At 53.6% G+C, this 20,708-nt stretch overlaps 2 protein-coding genes across 2 annotated transcripts; both read left to right on the top strand.

Annotated features, from left to right (window-relative positions):
- The first annotated feature begins 553 nt into the window (after positions 1-553).
- On the top strand, positions 554-10,078 carry TWF2 (twinfilin actin binding protein 2). The gene is made up of 9 exons (XM_079156401.1): positions 554-707; positions 4,472-4,549; positions 6,822-7,000; positions 7,402-7,497; positions 7,676-7,780; positions 7,889-8,014; positions 8,723-8,873; positions 9,005-9,126; positions 9,483-10,078. The coding sequence occupies exons 1-9, from the start codon at positions 683-685 to the stop codon at positions 9,648-9,650; spliced, it is 1,050 nt and encodes a 349-aa protein (XP_079012527.1). The 5' UTR covers positions 554-682; the 3' UTR covers positions 9,651-10,078.
- A 2,679-nt stretch (positions 10,079-12,757) lies between these two features.
- On the top strand, positions 12,758-17,218 carry TLR9 (toll like receptor 9). The gene is made up of 2 exons (XM_079101161.1): positions 12,758-12,946; positions 13,783-17,218. The coding sequence occupies exons 1-2, from the start codon at positions 12,944-12,946 to the stop codon at positions 16,861-16,863; spliced, it is 3,084 nt and encodes a 1,027-aa protein (XP_078957287.1). The 5' UTR covers positions 12,758-12,943; the 3' UTR covers positions 16,864-17,218.
- Positions 17,219-20,708: the final 3,490 nt, after the last annotated feature.

Genomic DNA, 20,708 nt, shown 5'->3' with positions numbered 1-20,708 from the left:
AAGGTTCCACCGATATTTCGCCTCCTTCTTTCGGCATCTCACATTCTCTGGGTAGGGCTCTAAGCCACCAAAAATCTTGTTCATCTGCTGGCTCCCCTAGTAGAAGGTGGGTCTGAGCTCCCACCATAAGGGCTACTAGGCCTGTGGGTCATGACTGCCCTAAATGTGCTCAAAGCCCACAAAAAGCGCTCAGGAAACGTCCCCTGGGTATGGGATCCCCGCGCAATCACGCACGCGCCCACTCACCTTCGGACCCTTTTCTGGCCACAGGCTGTAGTAAATGTAGAACTATCCCTATTCACAAACCTACGCAGACAGGGGCGGGCAGTCTCTCCCACTTACACACACGGATTCGCCCCACCCACGGATTACCGGGTTCAGGGCGCACCAATGCCCACGCACCCCGTAGGCAGACGCGACCCCTTTCCCGGCCACAGAGCAGCGAACAGCCCAACAACCCAAGAGACAGGCTGCGCGCACGCGCGGCCCCGAGTCCCCGCCCTCCTGGCCTCGCCCGTCGGGGGCGGGGCGCCGCTGGGGGCGGGTCCTGCGGCACCGCCCGGGAAGCTGCGCGAGGTTCGGCGGCTGCCGCCACATCCTCCTCCTCCGGGTCCGGGCGAGCGGAGCCCGGCCAGGGCCAAGCGGAGGGCTCCGACGGCGCGGGCGAGCGGAACGCCGAGCCATGACGCACCAGACGGGCATCCACGGTGAGGGCGTATGGCGGGCGGACAGAGGTCCCAGGGGCTCGGCTCTGGGCTGTGCCCCCTTTCCGGCTCTCGGCCCCTTCCTCCGCCTAGCATCAGCAGGGGGAAGCTTCCTGTTCTCCTTTGTAGCCGCCAGTCGCCCGGGATGGGCACATCTCGGGGAGTGCAGAGTTGCTGTGCATAGCTGAGAGTGGGTACTCATGTACCTATACAGCTGGGATGGAAATATCTATGTACCCATTGGGGGTGGATGTGCCTGTGTGTGCGGGTCTGTGTATTTTTGTTCCTTTCTGGGGGTGGGTGTACCCGGATGTGCACATCTGGTGGAGTATACACGCATGTGCACATATTCTCTGTATACAGTTCCCTGTGTGCACATCTGGATGTAACTTGCTTGTGCACATCTAGTATCATTCATGTACATGCCCTAGTGGCTGTTTGGACACTGTCGGTGTCATGGGACCATCTTAGATATTAGTGTTTCGTGACAGTGTGCACTATCTGTGGGTGTTTATGTGTGTGCACAATTGGTACGCATCTCAGTGTGCATTTGTTACCATGGTTGCATGCAGTGGATGTGTCTCATGACTTGTATGGGTTTGAGAATGTGTGTGAGGAGGGGGTCTGACCTTTGCTCCTCTCAGGACCCTCACACTCTTGCAGGCTAAGCGCGGGAATACCTTTGATGGGGCCCTCTAAGTCGCATGGGGAGAGTTGCCAATCTGACCTTGACCTCTGACCTCCTTCCCATTTTCCATGGTGATCTCTTTAGTCTGCCCCAGCCAGAGTTAGAAAGTCCCAGCTCCATCTGGAGGTAGAGAAGAAGGTCCAGATGGGCAGATATGTGGGGGCGGTCCTGGCCCTAGAGAATCCAGGCCAGCCCCCATCCCCATCTTCATCCCCAGGAAACTTCTATGGCCCAGAGTATCACACATAAAACCTCTCCCCCCGGGACCCCAGTTTCCTTCTTGGACAAGCTGGGAGAGAAGTAATGCCTTCGAACCAGGTACCCTGACCCTCCAGGCCTCAGTGTCCCCATCTGCCACTGACCTGGAAGAGCTGCCTGCCCTGTAGCAAGGACTCAGACAGCTTTCCCAGACAGCTTGGTGGTTTTGGCCATCAGCCACTCCGGCCACCACATCATGATCCCCTGCTCAGGACTACCAACATGAAACTGCCTGAATCCTGGCTTGTGGCTTGTGGTTGTGGCCACTTGGTGGCTGGACTGCCCAGAAAGGGTTTCCTTGCCCTACCCCCATCCTCCCCCTCCCGCCTATGACTGGAGAATACAGGGGCCTGGGTCAGGGCCAGCCTCCTCACAGGTGGGCCAGCCTATCTCCAGGAGGAGCTGGAGGGGTGGTTTCATGACTCAGCCCCACAGGGGGATCTGCTGCCTGGCCTGCCCCTTCCTTCCCCTTTGCCTGGTCATATCTGCAGCCTCCAGTAGCAAAGGAGATCCTTAGAAGTTAGCCATCCTCCTGTCTCCTGCTGGCAGCTTCTGTGACCAGGGACCTGCCTTACTTCTTCACTTCCATACAGTGACACAGGGCTGCGTAGGGTATCACTGGAGATTGGGCTGCCCCCAGCCCTCCTTCCCATTTCAGGCCTGGAAAGGTAGCAGGAGAGATAATCCTGGAGTACCAACCCTGTCTGGCCATAGATGTAGGTCTGTTGACCTCAGAGCCAGGCAGTGGAGGAACCGTAACCTGAGGCTCATTGGAGTCGGGAGGGTGGGCAAGGGTGGGGGGTTATGAATCTTTGATGATGAAGGCTCAGATGTCCCAGACCTGGCCTCTGGATTATTGATAGTGGCTGGGAGGCATTGGGGTGGGTAGGAAGGGATGTCTTCTCCTGCTGGGGTGTCAGTTTGCCCTGGTAACACTAGAAGGGGATTGTCAACCTCTCTGAAGGGGAGCTTCTTGGTTCCCCTCCCAGCGTCTCAGCAGGTAGAAGGGGCAGCTTAGCACAGCCTGTCCTGCTATACTTATAGTAGTAAAATTTTGTTGTTGTTTTTTAAGGGCCTGGGCACTTAACCACTGAGTTACATCCCCAGCCCTTATTAATTAATTTATTTATTTGTTAATTTCTTTATTTTTATTTTGAGACATGGTCTTGCTAAGTTGCTGAGGCTCACATTGAACTTGTGATCCTCCTGCCTCAGTTTCCCAAGCCACTGGGTAAAAGTTGTTATTAAAAGAATCTCCCTTCCTGAGCACTTCGTCCCATTTACTCCTCACTATAGTCTCTGGAGCTTGAGGGTATTATCTCCATTTTACAGATGAGGTTCAGTTTCAGAGAAGTCAGGGGTCACACAGCTAGGGGAGAGGTGGAGCCCTAACACCAGGCTTGAAGCGTCAGGAAACTGCTTGGGGTCTGTTGTTGGAAAGTACTGTCCTGGCCCAGAGGGGCTTTGTCCCCTTGCATGCAGTTCAGTGGCATAAGACTGTGTACCCCAGGGCCTCGTAGGCCCAGCTGAGCCTCTGCTTACCCAGTAGCACAGGGTCACTGCGGGGGAGGGGGTGCACCTGAGGCCATGACCAGTTTGTTTCCTCAAAGCCCCCGCCTCCCTCCTCCCGCTGCCCCTAAGCTGTCCACGCCAGTCCCTATAAATATTCTCTGACCTCAGCCCTCCAGCTGTGTTCCTGTGGGAATTCTTCTGACCCCTGGGCAGCCTCAAGGTCATGCTGGCTTGGCCCTGCTTGCCCAAATACCCAAGTAGGGCCCTTCTCCACTTGGACCATAGTTTCCCCATCCACTACCACTAGTGGATCTGAGATTACCCATGGTTCCCTATCTCTAACCATGATCCTTACCTCTGCACTTGGTTCCTTCCTTGGTCACTGGCTGTCACCTTCCAACTCTGCAGCCTAAGATCCAAGATGGAATTTCTTTCCTGGGAGCTACTCTTCTTCCAGGAAGCCTTTCCTACTGTCTGAGAGTCGAGGAGGGCTTGTTGCCCCTGGTGGGCTGTGCTGGGCTGGGAGTGGGTCCTTGGGGCCTCCTCAGGGTGAGGCAGCCTGGATGGGAGGTTGGAGCTGCATGTGCATGCATGTGTAAAAAGATGTGTCTGTTCCTTGTGTGTGCTTCGTAATCCTCTTGCCTGCACACTGTCTTAGCCAAACTCTGAAGTTGCCTGCCTATATGTTTGTTAGCAAACTAGTAATTATATCTGCATGCATGTTCACATGTCTAAATATGCATATCCATTTATGTTTGACTTGTTGCGAGTGTGTTCATGTACAAAGGCATTCACATTTATGTCCCTCTCTGCATTACATGTATGTTTTATATTCACACATGCTGGATTTAGTGAGTTGGCACATGTGATGTGTGTGTGTGTGTACATATGTGAATGGACATAACGCTGGCATTTGTCTGTGTATTCCATGTGGATTCCACAGTGCTTAGAGTGTATCAGGCCATCCCACTGCTGGGCCTTCACGGGGCAGGGGACAGGTGGGGTCATTCATTCTGGCTGTCCTGGCTTGCCTAGAATCTGCCCCATCTTCAGGTGGGCTGTCCCATCCCTGCCGGCCCCTCCCCATCACTATAGCTATCCCAGCCAGCAGGACACCTGCCTGCCACTTCTGCTGGCTAAATTTGGGAGCTTGTGTTCAGTGGCCATCTCAAGTTCCCAGTCACATGGCAGGGCCGTATTTAACCCAGTTCCCAGCTCAGCCAACAGATCCCGTAGGACAGAGCAGGCCCCAAACTTGTTCCTGTCCACTCTGCCTACTCATCCCCCACTATGTTTCTTGTTCTTGTAGCCACTGAGGAGCTGAAGGAATTCTTTGCCAAGGCGCGGGCTGGCTCCATTCGGCTCATCAAAGTTGTTATTGAGGACGGTGAGTGCCCCCCATGAGCTAGGGCATACGTTGGAGGCTGAACCTAATTGCTTCTGGAAGGGGAAGGAGGTGGATATTGGCCTCTGGGCCCCGCAGGACCCCAGTTTCCCTGCCCAGGAAGGAGGGGGGCACTCACAAAAAGGAACCTCAGAGGAGAGCACAAAGTAGGCATGGTTATCACCCCTATTATGCAAACCCCCATCCTGGGGTCCTGTGTGGCCTCACCAGAGGCTGTATGGGTATTGAGATGGGTCTAGTCCAGGTACTGGGCTGAACAGTCAGGGGTCAGGGGATGAGAGAGTCCAAGCACTGCCGCATATCACTAGTGCCACCCACCTCCATCTGTTCCTGGTCAGCAGGCCTGTTCTGGCTTGGCTGCTGGCCGTGGGGAGACCTAAGGAGATGCCGGGGCTCTTCCTATAGGAAGAACCTCCATAATGGGGAGAAGGCATTGTGTACAGCTCTTTCTGAGGGCAGGATGGGGGGATCCCATCCTTGGCAAGATCTCAACCTGGACCTGGGGCCGAATTGGGGTAATGGGAGTAAAAGACTCCTCCCCTCTTCCCTCTGTGCCAAGGAATTGTCCCTGTCAGTAAAGGGTACTGACTGGGCATGGACTGGATCCCCAAGGATCCTTCCAGACCTTCTCTGTAACCTGCTCTATTTGCCTTTTAGGGGCTTCCCAAACAGGTTTGGTGCTCAGCTCACTTTAGTAGGTGCTGTCCAGACCCTGATTTTACCCCAGGCTTTAGGGCCATGACTGTACTGGGCTTTGTTTAGGGTCCCCAAATTCAGACACCCTCAGAGACTGGATAGGAATCATTAGGTAGCTCATGATTGAAGGCCTGGGCAGCAGTCCACAGCTTCCTACCCTTAAAAGGGCAGCTGTACTCATTGGCCATGGTCCTCAGACAAGACCTTAAGCAGGAAGAATCTCTAAGTGGGCTCTTATCCGAATTTTTTGTTTTGTTTTGTTTTGTTTTTATGGTACTGGGGAGTGAATCCATAGGTGTTTAACACTGAGCCACATCCCCAGCCCCTTTTTGTATTTTATTTAGAGGTGGTCTCACTGAGTTACTTAGGGCCTTGCTAAGTTGCTGAGGCTGGTTTTGAACTCACGATCCTCCTGCCTCAGCCTCTGAGCTGCTGGGATTACAGGCGTGCACCACCATGCCCAGCTTATCCCAGTTTTGTATTACAGTTTTCAGGGTACCTGGGAGTGCCCAGAAGTGTCCACACTCCAACTGAGTGTGGCTGGAGCTCCTGATTTTTCTAGAGAAGCTGTGACTTTCACTTTTTATGTGAAATTCCTGGTTCGAAAACAATGAACAACAATGTTGACAGTGCTGCTGGAGCCCACTCAGCCTGTGACTGCTGGCTCTCAACCCTGATCCCATATGAGTTCTATGTGGGCAGGTGAGGAAGCTGGCATGTTGGGGCTCCCAGGCAACTAGACCCCTTGCCCCATTAGAAGGGCGTGGTGGTAAGGTGCCAGGATCTCCTGGCCAAGCTGAGATTGCCCCTTTACCCCAGTTCTTCCTCCAGTCTGTCTTTGTGCACCAGGAGGGTATTTGTGAGAAACCAGCCCAGAGGTGTGGCCTGATGCCCGCTTCAGCCACTCTGCACCAGACAGGGAGGTGACGGCCTGTTGAGCCCAGGCACTAAAAAGTTGGCTGCTATTGGTTTGTGACTTGGAGGGGAGGGAACTACAGCTGAGGGTGGCAGCAGAATACCTTACAGTGTCTGGCATGAGTCCTGCTTTCCTCTTCTCCAGATTTTTTTGTCACTGCAGATTGCTATGGCCTGGGACCATGACATCACCTCTTCCAGCACACTTGTCCCAAGAGGGGAGTTCTGGAGTTCTGTTGTAGCCCTGGGCTTAGGGAGGAGGGGAGCAGGAGGTGCATGGTGGGGACAATGCACTGAGCAGTGTGCTTTGCCTGTAGTGTGGGGTCAGAGTGAGTACCACATGTGTGGTTGTTGTGAGGGAGCCACATAATTGCTGGTTGTGGACACATAGCTGTGTCTTCATGTGGTTTGTGTTGGTTATCTTTGGGGGGCCAGGAGGTAGAGAGGGCAGCCTCTAGCGGGCAGCTTTTGCCCTTGTTCATTCACTCACTCCTTTGAAGATTTGGAGGCTCCAAAAAAAGTCAGGTGGAGTAGCCAGCAGATCTGAGCTAGCTCAGAAAGCCACAACCAGAGGACAGAGTCCACACACAGATGGAGGTGGGACAAGGCTAGCTACTCTGGCTCACCCGGCCTCTGCCCCCAGAGCAGCTCGTGCTGGGTGCCTCTCAGGAGCCATTGGGTCGCTGGGACCAGGACTATGACAGGGCTGTGCTTCCACTGCTGGATTCCCAGCAGCCCTGCTACCTGCTCTTCCGCCTCGACTCACAGAATGCTCAGGGATTTGAATGGCTCTTCCTTGCCTGGTCGCCTGACAATTCTCCGGTGAGTCCCCGGAACCCCTGTTTAGCCCCAGGCTCAGGACCAGTGGGAGATTGGGGAGGGCAGCTGAGTATGAGTGGGTTAATGAGGCCCTGTCCCAGGATCCTAGGGATGGCATGTTAGGTCCTGTCCCAGATAGTGACAGGACAAGGCCCTGTGTTTGGAGCCTGGGGTCCCAGAGCTCTGTGAGTGGCATCAGCTTGACCCCTGGAGGCTGAGGTTGAGCTGGGCCAGGGCTCCCTCTGCTGGCAGGAGCCACCATTGCACCCTCACCTTCATGTTGCGCCCCCTGCTGGATGTGAGTACACAATGAGTTGAACAGGTCCACTTCTAGAGCCTCCTGCCTGCTTCTGGAGAAACACAACTGCCCACAGCTGTCTTACGGTTTGGCCCCCACCCCTCAGGTGCGGCTGAAGATGCTCTACGCAGCGACACGGGCCACAGTGAAGAAGGAGTTTGGGGGTGGCCACATCAAGGATGAACTCTTTGGAACAGTGAAGGTAGCCTCCCAGGCAAGAGTGAGGTCAGGATCATGGGGGCTGGGCCTTTGAAGGGCCTCAGAGAAAGCCAGTGCCAGGCTTGGGGTGAAATGGGAAGACTGGGAGTCCATGAGCTGTAAGCCAAGGTGCTTGTCAGTGCTTCCTCCAGCCTACCTAAGGTGCCCATTATGCCTCCCAGGATGATCTCTCCTTTGCTGGGTACCAGAAACACCTGTCATCCTGTGCTGCACCTGCCCCGCTAACCTCAGCTGAGAGAGAGCTCCAGCAGATCCGTATCAATGAGGTGAGTGTGCAGGGTCTCATGTGCTGGGGACCTGTGCTCCTTGGTGGGCTGGGCTATTCCTCAGGCTGGGCAGGTGAGGACCACCTTCATCATTGCCCTGCCTGCCAGGTGAAGACAGAGATCAGCGTGGAAAGCAAGCACCAGACCCTGCAGGGCCTCGCCTTCCCCCTGCAGCCTGAGGCCCAGCGGGCACTTCAGCAACTCAAGCAGAAGATGATCAACTATATCCAGCTGGTGGGTGCATGGTCCTGCCCTGGCACATGCATGGGGCACACTGTGCCCCACCCTAGTCCTGCTTATACCCATGTGAACCCCTGCCCCCACCAGCCTGAGCTGTTCAGCTAATCCACATGCTTGTGAGAACACACTGTCCTCTTTGTTCCTCCCTGTTTCCTGCATTAGATGTAGCCACCAGGTGTACATTGATACGTTCTTTTTCTTCTGTCCTCTGCCTGCCCACATGGGTGCTGCTGTGAACCCACTACCCATTCCATTCTCTGCCTGTGCCCACCCCTGGGTTCACACTGACCCCTATAATCCCTGAGCCCCTTTCTGTCTCAGATTCCTTCTGCAGCCCTCTTGATCACCTTTTTTCCCAGACAGGGTCTTTCTGCCCCATTGATCCAGGCTGCCCCTTCCAAAATGCTCCCCCTTCCAAAATGCTCCCCAAGAGGCTCTGCCTCTGAGGATGGGCTGGCCCAATGTTGGTGCCTCCCTGGTGCTGAGACCATCCACACCACTCCATTCACTGCCCTTCGGGACAGTTCTTTCTCTAGCAGTCTTCAAAGAGGCACCATTAGGGCTAGGCCCAGGAGTGCCTCCTCAGAGTGACCCCACAGAGGTACAGCTGTGAGGAAAGGAGTGCTGGGAAGGGAGAGCACAGGCAGGCTCCTGCCTGCCAGCCAGTCCTGAGGTTCTGTATGTCTCCCCGGCCCTCCACAGAAGCTGGACCTGGAGCGGGAGACCATCGAGCTGGTACACACAGAGCCCACGGATGTGGCCCAGCTGCCCTCACGGGTGCCCCGAGATGCTGCCCGCTACCACTTCTTCCTCTATAAGCATACCCACGAGGGTGACCCCCTTGAGTCTGTGGGTGAGTAGCCACAGCCAAGCCCCCGGTGTGTGCTGGGCAGTGCAGCTCTGGCCTGCTGCTGGGCGGGCCTGCTGTGGGGGAGGTCCACAGTTGCTCGACCTTCAGGGCCTCGCCTCCCTGTCCTCCTGCAGTGTTCATCTACTCCATGCCGGGGTATAAATGCAGTATCAAAGAGCGCATGCTCTACTCCAGCTGCAAGAGCCGCCTCCTTGACTCTGTAGAACAGGACTTCCAGCTGGAGATCTCCAAGAAGGTGCGTGGCTGTTCCCAGAGTCCTGTTACCCCACCTTCCACATGGGTTTTAAGAGTTAATGACACAGCAGGACTTGTCACTCCTGTGGATCAATTGGAACCTGAGACCCAGATGATGGGTGGCACAAACAAGCCCAAGCCCTGACCACCAGGACAACTTTCCCTGGGTCTGGGGAGAGGGAAGGGGGTGACCCAGGTGAGCAGGGCAGCAGACTCCAGGCTCTGTGTTTCTGGGGGTGGCATTCCTAGTGGGAGGAGATCCTAGGGCTAAGATGTGAAGGATCAAAAGGATGCCCCAGGAGTGGCAGTTACCAAGGGTCAGAGTCATTGGAGTAACTGCAGCCTTGTCCCACACAGATTGAGATTGGCGATGGGGCAGAGCTGACGGCTGAGTTCCTCTACGACGAGGTGCACCCCAAGCAACATGCCTTCAAGCAGGCATTCGCCAAGCCCAAGGGCCCTGGGGGCAAGCGGGGCCACAAGCGTCTCATCAGGGGCCCTGGCGAGAATGGGGACGACAGCTAGGTGGCTGGACCAGAGCCAGGCCAGCGAGTGAGCTGTGGGGTTGCCTACCTCACCACTCCCTGCACCTCCCTCTTTCTCACCCTAGCTCCAGGGAAGTGCTTCCTGTGCGTCCGGCAGGCTGTTGTCTGAACACACTTGCAGCTTCTGAGGGTCACTGAGTTGGCATTTTGTGACCCTTCCCCATTGCTGACCCTGCCTCTAATCTTTGTGCCCAGGGCATCTGGGGGTACTGCCTAGCTGGCTCTAGGAGGCTGGGTGAGGGACCTGTCATGAACCTGGCCTCCAAGGGATCTGAGATTGGGGTCCCCACACAGCCCAGAAACCTTTGACCACAGTGGGTAGGGTCAGTTGGGGCTGGAACAAGGGTCACTGCAGGATGGGATGGTTGAATGCTGTATTTTCTAAAGAATAAAATATTTTTAAATCAATATCTGTGTCTGGCTCTAAGGGAACATGATGCATAAGTGGCCCTGTGCAAATATCTAACTGCCCTCTCACAATTCAGGAGAGAACGGTTGGCCTGCTAGGTGGAGCCTCAGTGTGCTTGGCCACAAGGATGTGGGAGAAGCTGTGTGTGTGAGGGCACAAGTCTTGGGGTTGATAAGATCCCCACCTGAGAGGCAGGCATATCTCCACCACAATATAGAGACCTAGGTATCTTATCTCCCATAGCTGCTATAACAAAGTACTACAAACTTGATAGCTTTTCTGCCTGTAAGGGAGGTAGGATAGCTACTAGAGATGGGGGCTGGCTCCCTGGTCCTCACTGGGTGTTTTCATCAGCTTTTGTGTTGCTGTGACAAAAATGCCCTGTAAGAACAACTTAACAGAGGAAATGTTTATTTCGATTCACGGTTTCAGAAGTTTTCGTTCACCCATGGCTGACTCCATTGCTCTACGTCCTAGATGAAGCAGAACGTTGTGGGGGGAGGACCTTACAGAGGAAAACTGGCTCACAGCTCAATAGGGTCAGGATGCAGAAAGAGGGAAGGGGAAGGGGCTGCAGGGAAGATGCACTCTTCCAGGGCTGGATCTAGTGACTGCCTCCTCTCGCCATGCTCCCACCTACCTAGTCAGTCCATTCAAACTAGGATGGGCTCATTAGGTTACAGCACTAATAAACTAATCATTCCACCTCTGAATATAACTGCATTAACATGAGCTTTTTGGGGGCACCTCATGTCCAAGCCATAACACAGGCACTTGGAAAATCTCTCCTGAGCTTGGGGTTCAGCAAGAACCAGGCCTTTATGTCTCTGAGAAGTGGATGGAGGCTCCTGTCACAAGTGGGACAGAGATGGATGTGGCATTGCTGACTGTGATTCACCTTTCTCCTGGCTCAAGGCAGTGTCCTATTCCTGGGGCCTTTTCCCAGCCCCTGCCAAAGCCCCTAGGCTTATAGAGGAAGCCGGGACCATAGCAAGGATCCAGAAGAGGTTTGTCCAGGCCTATCCTGAACACTGCTGGGCAGGAAGATAATGCTACCCTTAAGCTGCTGAGCCAGCTGGATGACTGGTACTTTGGGCCCTGTGTGCCATGACACCTACCCAGAAGTGGGCCTGGAAGGAGTAGGAAGGTGGATGTGCAGCCCTGCCTCCCCCAAGAGTAAACCCCATTTGTTTATTCATTCATTCATTGGACCTTCCCTTGGAGATACCCTCTCTGTGCCTGCCCAGAGCTGAGTGCAGGGGACCCACAGCTTCAGCAGATATTGAGCGTTTACTGTGTACTAGGCATTAAACTGCTGGGGATACAAAAGATCTTGCTCTCAAGAAGTGGACATTCCAGCAGATAAGGGGAGGGAGATAATATACAATAAACCATGGAAAGTCAACAGAGAGAGTCTCAACAGTTGAAACAATGCTAAACAGAAGAAAACAGGCAGAGAGGCTCAGAAGAGCTAGATCTGCACTGGAAAGTTTATGAAAAGGTCAGGGAATGGGAGGCTGAGGCAAGAGGATCACAAGTTCAGAGAGCCTGGACAATTTAGTGAGATCTTTTCTCAAAATAAATAAATCAATAAAAAGGGCCTGGGATGTAGCTCAGTGGTAGAGTGCTTGCCCTGGTTTCAATCACCAGTACCAAAAATAAAAAAAGTTCAGGGAAGTTCTCAAGGAAAGAGTGACATGCACAGAGACTTAAAGAAGGTAAAGAAGGAGGCCATATGAAAATCTGGGAAGTGAGTTTCCAGACAGCTGAAATAGCACATTCAAAGGCTCTGAGTTAAGAGAGCACAGAGGTGTGTCCAAAGTAACAAGAGGGCCAGTAGGGATGGAGATTAGAGAAGGAGTAGAAAGGCAGGTCTCCTAGGACCTTGGCTACTATATGGACTGTGACATTTACTACTTTGATTCCAGAGACAGCAAAAGATTGAGGGATCTGGGCAAAAGATAGACCCAACACAACAGGTCTCAACAGTTCCCTCCAGGGGCTAAATATAAATAGACTGTGGGCATGACAGCAGTAGCAGCAGCCAGGTGCCAGGTCCTGGGAATGCCCATAGGCAGGTGGGTGTAAGGCAGTGGGCAGTCAGCAGATTCCAAAGGTGGAGCCAGCAGGACTTGAGAAGGGCTCCCAGGGCTTTGAGTGTGACTAGTCTGTGTTCTGATCTTCTGGGTCAGAGGCAGCATGGGAAGAGCTGAGTGGGAAAGATCAGCTAGGGTCCCAGCTGGGCCAGCAATGCACCCAGCCTCGGAACCCGCAGCAAGAATGCTGTGGTCTCTCTTCTGATGGGCATGCAGAGAAAGACATTCTGTTCCTGGGAAAGGTCCCAAGGCTGGGGTGAGGGCTGCCTCTGGGCACGAGAAGCCCTTCAGAGCTCTTGGGACAGGGCCCTGAGGGCAGGAAAGGGCAGGTAGGGTGCCACCGTCCTGAGTATAAACAGAGTCAAGGTCTGAGGTATGAGGGCGAGATAGTTCTCCTGGGTCAGGTGAGGGGCCTGGCATGGTGCTACCTTCAATTCTGATCTCTCACTGACCTTAGGTTGGGCTTTGAGCTTCACTCCTCCCAGGATCAACCACAGGACAGATGTGAGGCCAGCGTTGGATATAGGCCGTCTGAGAGAGGAGTGGAAAGAGGAAGGGGTGAAGTCCTATTTGCCATCTGACTATGCAAATGGCCTCTGACTCATTACCACCTGCCCTCCCCAAGGTGGGGGTGAGGGAGGGAGCTACTAGGCTGTAGTGAAATTCTCACTTCCTCTCTTTCCTGAGGGACCCCAAGTGTGAGAAGCACCCTTACCTACAGTTCTTCCCAGTCAGCCAGATCCTCTGGAGAAGCTCTCACCCACCAACATGGTAGGACAGCAGTTCTCAGGCCTGGGAAGGGGTGAGGAGGGAGGTGTGCTTGGCAGCTGCAGGCAGCAGTGAACGGGACTGTTACCTCGTGGCCCTGGGGACACTTACTGAACCCTGAAAACATCAGAGCAAAAGGTCTTCTCTGTGGGGTGGATGAGGAGGCTGAAGTCTGGGACCTTAGTCTGTGGTGGGGTTGGGGCTATGCACCAGGTCAGATCCCGGGGTTGGGCTCTGGCTGACACTTCACTTTCCACAGCTCCCTCTTGATTTGTTCTGGCTCATAACCCCTAACAGGTTGAGAGCTCCCAGGCCAGCGCGGGAGGCAGGCAGAGGGCGAAGGAGCTAGGCTGCCCAGCTTGCCAGTGTGTGGAAGCCAGAGGGGGTATTGAGGGAGAGGTTGTGAGGAGGCCGGTGGAGGGCAGAGAGGGGATTTCAGGGTGGTTAGAGGGAAGGAAGTGGCTGCCACTTTGTGCAGGAAGAAAGAGTAATAGCTCCCAAAGACAGGATGGGAAATGGGTCTTTTGGTCACTTCTCCTGGCCCTCTTATCTGGCTGGGCTCAATCATGTAGGAAAGCCTCAAATCTTAGGAGTCTAGATTCCAGGCTCAGTCTTGATTCTAAGTCCACATTCTGAATCAAAGGCTTGGTCTGAAACCAATTTAAGGTTCCCCATGGGCCTTAGAGGGTAAGAAGGGGGTTCAACAGCCAGGGAGGAGGCTCACTGGGAGGGCTTGGAGAGAGGGGGAGTCGGAAGCCCTGCTCCAAGACCCCATGAAGTGGAATGGGTGGAGGTGGAGCTGGGGCTGGACACTCACACAGCCCCTGGCCCCCCGACAGGGTCCCTGCCACAGGGTCCTGCACCCCCTGTCTCTCCTGGTGCAGGCTGCCATGCTGGCTGAGGCTTTGGCCCTGGGTGCTCTGCCAGCCTTCCTGCCCTGCGAGTTCCAACAGGGTGGCCTGGTGAACTGCAACTGGCTGTTCCTGAAGTCCGTGCCCCACTTTTCTGCAGCAGCACCCCGCGGTAATGTCACCAGCCTTTCCTTGCTTTCCAACCGCATCCACCACCTCCATAACTCTGACTTTGTCCACCTGTCTAACCTGCGGCGTCTCAACCTCAAGTGGAATTGCCCCCCGACCAGCCTCAGTCCCATGCACTTCCCCTGCCATATGACCATCGAGCCCAACACCTTCCTGTCTGTGCCCACGCTGGAGGACCTGAACCTAAGCTACAACAGCATCACCACTGTGCCCGCCCTGCCCAACTCCCTGGTGAACCTGACCCTGAGCCACACCAACATTCTGACACTAGACCACACCAGTCTTGCTGGCCTGCATGCCCTGCGCTTTCTATTCATGGATGGCAACTGCTACTACAAGAACCCATGCAGAGGGGCACTGGAGGTGGCCCCAGGTGCACTTCTTAGCCTGCACAACCTCACCCATCTGTCGTTCAAGTATAACAACCTCACAGCAGTTCCCCGCAACCTGCCCCCTAGTCTGGAGTATCTACTACTGTCCTACAACCACATTGTCAAACTGGTACCTGGGGACCTGGCCAATCTGACTGCCCTGCGAGTGCTTGATATAGGTGGGAACTGCCGCCGCTGTGACCATGCCCGCAACCCTTGTGTGGAGTGCCCTCACAACTCTCTCCAGCTGCACCCTGAGACCTTCAGCCATCTAAGTCATCTTGAAGGCCTGGTGTTGAAGGACAGTTCTCTCCACACACTTAGCCCCAAATGGTTCCAAGGTCTAGGTAACCTCACAGTGCTAGATCTGAGTGAGAACTTCCTCTATGAATGCATCACCACAACCCTGGCCTTCCAGGGCCTGGCACGGCTGCGCAAGCTCAACCTGTCCTTCAATTACTGCAAGAGGGTGTCCTTTGCCCACCTGCACCTGGCACACTCCTTTGGGAGCCTGATCTCACTGGAGGAGCTGAACATGAATGGAATCTTCTTCCGTTCACTCAATGAGAACACGCTTAAGCCACTGACCCATCTGCCTCTTCTCCACACTCTGCATCTACAAATGAACTTCATCAACCAGGCCCAGCTCAGCATCTTCGGGGCCTTCCCTGGCCTGCACTTTGTCGATCTTTCAGAAAACCGCATCAGTGGAACTTCAGAGCTGACAGTCACCACTGGGGAGGGAAATGATTGGGAGCAGGTCCAACTGTGGTCTAGGGACCTTGCTCTAGCCCCACTGGACAGCTCTGGCTCTGAAGATTTCATGCCTAGCTGTAGGACCCTCAAATTCACCTTGGACCTGTCTCGGAACAACCTGGTGACAGTTCAGCCAGAGATGTTTTCCAACCTGTCACACCTCCAGTGCCTCAGCCTGAGCCACAACAGCATTGCACAGGCAGTCAATGGCTCAGAGTTCCGGCTGCTGACTAGTCTGCAGGTGCTAGACCTTTCACATAACAAACTGGACCTGTACCATGGGCGCTCGTTCACAGAGCTGCCAAACCTGAAGGCTCTGGATCTCAGCTACAACAGCCAGGCCTTCAGCATGCAGGGTGTAGGCCACAACCTCAGCTTTGTGGCCCAGCTGCACACCCTGCACTTCCTCAGCCTGGCATACAATGACATCCACAGCCGTGTGTCACAGAGGCTCTGCAGCACCTCACTGCGGGCCCTGGACTTCAGTGGCAATGCCGTGAGCCGTATGTGGGCTGAGGGAGACCTCTATCTCCATTTTTTCCAAGGTCTGAGAGGCTTGCTCCGGCTGGACCTGTCCCAGAATCAGCTGCATATCCTCTTGCCCCGCACCCTGGACAACCTTCCCAAGAGCCTGCAGCTGCTGCGTCTCCGTGACAATTACCTGGCCTTCTTCAACTGGAGCAGCCTGGTCCTCCTGCCCAACCTGAAAGTCTTGGACCTGGCAGGAAACCAGCTGAAGGCCCTGAGCAATGGCAGCCTGCCCAACAGCACCCAGCTCCAGAAGCTGGACGTCAGCAGCAACAGCATAAGCTCTGTGGTCCCAGGTTTCTTTGCCCTGGCAGTGAAGCTGCAAGTGGTCAACCTCAGTGACAATGCCCTTAAGACAATTGAGTCCTTCTGGTTTGGGCCACTGGCTGGTTCCCTGAAAACATTAGACGTGAGTGCCAACCCTTTACACTGCGCCTGTGGGGCGGCCTTTGTGGATTTCCTGCTGGAGGTACAGAATGCCGTGCCTGGCCTGCCCAGCCGTGTGAAGTGTGGCAGCCCGGGCCAACTGCAGGGCCGCAGCATCTTCGCGCAGGACCTGCGCCTCTGCCTGGATGAGGCCTTCTCCTGGGACTGCTTTGGCCTCTCGCTGCTGGCTGTGGCTCTGGGCCTGACTGTGCCTGTGCTACAGCACCTATGCGGCTGGGACCTCTGGTACTGCTTCCACCTGTGCCTGGCCTGGCTTCCCCTGCGGCGCGGCGCCCACGCCCTGCCCTACGATGTCTTCGTGGTCTTCGACAAGGCGCAGAACCCGGTGGCCGACTGGGTGTACAACGAGCTGCGAGTGAGGCTAGAGGAGCGTCGCGGGCGCCGCGCGCTCCGCCTTTGCCTGGAGGAGCGGGATTGGCTGCCAGGCAAGTCACTCTTCGAGAATCTGTGGGCCTCGGTCTATGGCAGCCGCAAGACGCTCTTTGTGCTGGCCCACACGGATCGGGTCAGTGGCCTCTTGCGCACCAGCTTTCTGCTGGCCCAGCAGCGCCTGCTGGAGGACCGCAAGGACGTCGTGGTGTTGGTGATCCTGCGCCCCGACGCCCGCCGCTCTCGCTACGTGCGGCTGCGCCAGCGCCTCTGCCGCCAGAGCGTCCTCTTTTGGCCCCACCAGCCCAGCGGGCAGGGCAGCTTTTGGGCTCAGCTGGGCACGGCCCTGACCAGGGACAACCGCCACTTCTATAACCGGAACTTCTGCCAAGGACCCACGGCCGAATAGTGTTGGCCTCACCTCCATGCCGCGCTGCCTGTCCGGGCAGCTCCACTGCTTTGCTCCCCATCCGCACACCTGACACAGAGCCGGCAATCCGTCTGCTACCGAGCAGGGTGCTCTGGCCCATGCCCGTAATCCTAGCTACGCAGGGGGCCGAGGCAGGAGGATTGCAAGTTGAGGCCAACCTGAGCAATTTAGCGAGAACCTGTCTCAAAAAATAAGTAAATAAATAATAAAGTAAAAGGGGTTGGGGTGTAGCTCAGTGGCAGAGCACCCCGGGGTTCAATCACCAGTACCGCAAAAATCAATTAATAATAAATAAGGGGTTCTGGCTCAGTGGTAGAGTGCTCGCCTAGCATGCTTGGGGCCCTGGGTTCGATCTTCAGCACCACATAAAAATAATAAAGGTACTGTGTCCACCTACTACTAAAACAAAATGTTTAATAATAATAATGATATGAATGAATGAATGAATGAATGAGTACTACCAAACAGCTATCCCTGAGCTTCCTGGAGGTGTGGGTGGAAGGAGAGATAGGAAGGTTCTGTAGAGCTCTATAAAGTGAACAGAGACAAGAGGCCATTTGGAGAAAATGGCCAAAAGAGAAAAACAGGGACCCACAGGACTAAGGCTGGCTGCTAAGGGCAATTTAGTTCATGGGCATCTTTTTAGGGGAGTCGAAGATATTCGCTCAATGTGGTCTTGGTCCTTTACGGAGAGCAAGGGAAGAATTCCTGCCCCTTTCAACCCTTCCATCAATGCCCTGCCTGACCCATTCCAGGCAGTCAGGTAGCCTCTGGGGGTCAGTCTTGTGTATTGACATCAGCCTCCCTCGCTTACTGGACTGAAAATTCCTTGGGGGCAAAGAACCTGCAGATCTGGTACATTTCTGGCCCTAAGCAGAGTCCTGAAAGGAGGTCAGCCCAGGAAATGTTCATTCCAAGGTTTTCCGGAAATAATGGACTTATGGCCAGTTCCGCAGGTGATTGCGCCCTCTGGTGGCAATGCCTATGCTGTGAGTAAAGTCTGTGATGGGTACAGAGGTTCCTGCCTTGGTGTCCCTTGTTATTTATTCAAATCAAAGACAGAGGAGGATCTCTTATCTATGAGTTAGAAGCCTCAGGTGGGCTCTGACCTGTCTTACTTCCTGGGCCTTTCCCAGGAGGAAAAGAAATAAGAGCAGCCTTTTCCCCATGGGTGGAGCCTTGGGAAATCCCCTATTGAGTAGCTCCGAGATTCTTCCCAGCACAGGCAGAAACAGGAGCAGGAGAGGAAGCAGGACCTTGTCCAAGACACCATATTCTACTTGTAGGAATCACAACCTGGACAGTAACTCTCTTTGGCAGTTCCAGTTAGACCTTAATCTCCCCCTACCTCTGCTTGTGCTCACAGTCTTAAGTGTTTTGGGGGCTGTCAGTTTAGAGGAACATTTTGGAAATGAAGTATGGGTGTTGTGGTAGGATCTTGGCTTGACTCAAATGTTTTGTGGTCTGAAATACTTGGCTCCATGCTATCTATGGGCAGAGTTCCACTGTTTAGATCCTGCAGGAGATAATCAGAGATGGGCCACTGAGGCTGTGTGGGAGGTGGCTCCCACTGCACTGTCAGGAGGGGTGCTCGAGGTTGGCTCCAGGTTCTTTCCTCTGGCCATCCTCACCCACTGACACTGCCATTGGTTCTACCACACCAGGAAGGAGAAGATTCAGTTCAGATTGCTAGGGGCTACATCCCCGCTCTGACATTTGGGTAATCTTGGGCAGGCAAACTTCCTTTTGGAGACTCAGCTTGTTCATTTAATAAGGGGGTTGTCCAGAGCTATTCTGTATGCGATTGTAAGCATTAGTGGTAATGTGTATAAAGGTTTAAAAAACTTAGCAGGACCTCAGTTGTTGTTTTTAGGTATTGAGACTTGTACTCAGGACCATGAGATGATATGGCTTCAAAGTTTATCTCTCTACCTCAAGAATGATTCTTCTGGACTAGGAATGGCTTCCAGAGCACCATGGTCAGAGGCAGATGTGACTGAATCAGAGGCACATGATGCTGGGGACCACAGCTTTCTCTAAGAGAGTCTGCAGACCTTGGCGTGGTTTCCTTGTTGGGAAACAAAGAGCACCAGACAAATGGAGATTCAGAAGCTGACAGGAGGAAATGTCAAGAAGAAAGGCTCCACAACTCACCCTGCCATCCCTTGGCACGTTACTTGGTGTCCTAGACTTCTAAATATTCTGGGCAAACTTTTCACTACAGTAGTTTTACACTTGACTTGCTTATAAAAGCCAAACATCTCATTTTTAAATCATTCTACTTCCTGTAGATCCTTCCATGTTTCTCTCATAACCCTAAGAAGGAGGGCGGGGAAGTGCACCTCTGGGCCTTGTTGACGCTCCTGGTTCTGTCTTACAGAGGAAGAGTGGGTGCTCCCAAGTGTTTAGGTAGAGCATTGCTCCACTAGAGGCAAGCAATCCCACTTGAAGAAGACGAGGTGGAGCGCTGTCCAGGCGTGGGAATGTGAAAGACAATGGAAAGCCCTGAAAGCCCATGTGAGGGAGCAGAGCTGGGAAAGTGAGTTGCTTCCGGAGCAGGAAGGAACCGTATTGTGGTTCCAAAGTGACGTGACTTCCATCACACCCAGGGGCCTGCCGAGATGAACAGTTTCATCTGATAGTACCATAATTCAGTGGAGCCCTCCTGTGTGTCTTGAGAGAGCCCAGCTACCAGCACAACTCTGCACAGAGAGGAGAAAGCATAGCTGCCTTTCTAGAGCTGAGGGGTGAGCAAAGCCTAGTGATTCTCCTAAGCTCCAGAAGCTTGGTTTTTCTTCAGCTTGCTTCTTTTTAGTGGACTAGGGTGTTGTCGCTGGGGTGCCCTTTCTTTTTTTTTTTTTTTTCCCCCTAGTCCATGTTTATTGTGTCTCTCTGAAGGCTTTAACTGAAGAAATGAAATGTACACTCATGGAAAAAAGTGGGCCTTTGTGATAAAATAGCCTCAGCCATTTGGCTTGAGGACTCTGACTATACTATAAAGGTTTGTGCTGAATCTGGGTACAACAGGAAAGGAGTGGAGGGGTAAAGCCACATCATGATGGCTGGATGCCTCTTGGGTCACAGTGTCCACTGGAATGATGCCTTCTTCAGTAGTAAGGTGGTAGGAATCACCATGAGCAAAAATCCAGTACCAGGTCTGTAGGCAGATGGACTAGCCGAAGGAAGGTGGTCAGAAGGACCAGGTGAACACTCAGCAATCAGGAGGCACAGGACATAATTCACTTTGGATGGAGGGTTGTCAGTTTGCACTGAAGGTCTGAAGAGAAACTCAGGTCTTCTAACTCCCAGAAACAGTGCTGGTGGCAGTGCTTGCTTAGTAGTTGCCTCTTTACTCACAGCAAGGTCAACAGTTCCAAAATTAAAAACGAAACAAAACAAAACAAAAAAACTACCTCCAGAGTTCCTGCCACATTCTGACAAGCTCTTCTGGGTTGCAGGTTCAGTTCTTGAAAATGTGGAGTCCATGGCTGCAGCTACTAAAAGTTATCTGCTTCAATGATTGCAGGACACTGTAGCAACCTTTTTCAACCTCCAATCCTGGACAGTTCATGTTTTGTCACAGAATTTCAAGCTTTGAGTTCCAGTTGTTATTTTTCTCCTTTCTCTGGAGGAAAACCTCTTATCACCACAGTCTTAAGATTCTTTTCAGGTACATCCAGATTTAATTATAAAAGAGCTAAAGACCAACACAGTTTTCTCCAAAAAAAGTCATTTTTTTTCTGGAAGCAAATCATTTGTCTCTGCCCTTTAGGTAAAGGGAACAGTCAACTGATTTTTTTTTCAGACAGTTGAATGAAACAGCA

This window comes from Sciurus vulgaris (genome assembly GCF_902686455.1).
Source record: "Sciurus vulgaris genome assembly, chromosome: 10".
NCBI lineage: Eukaryota > Metazoa > Chordata > Mammalia > Rodentia > Sciuridae > Sciurus > Sciurus vulgaris.
Note: the sequence above shows the minus strand (reverse complement) of the source record. Positions and strands in the feature narration are given on the sequence as shown.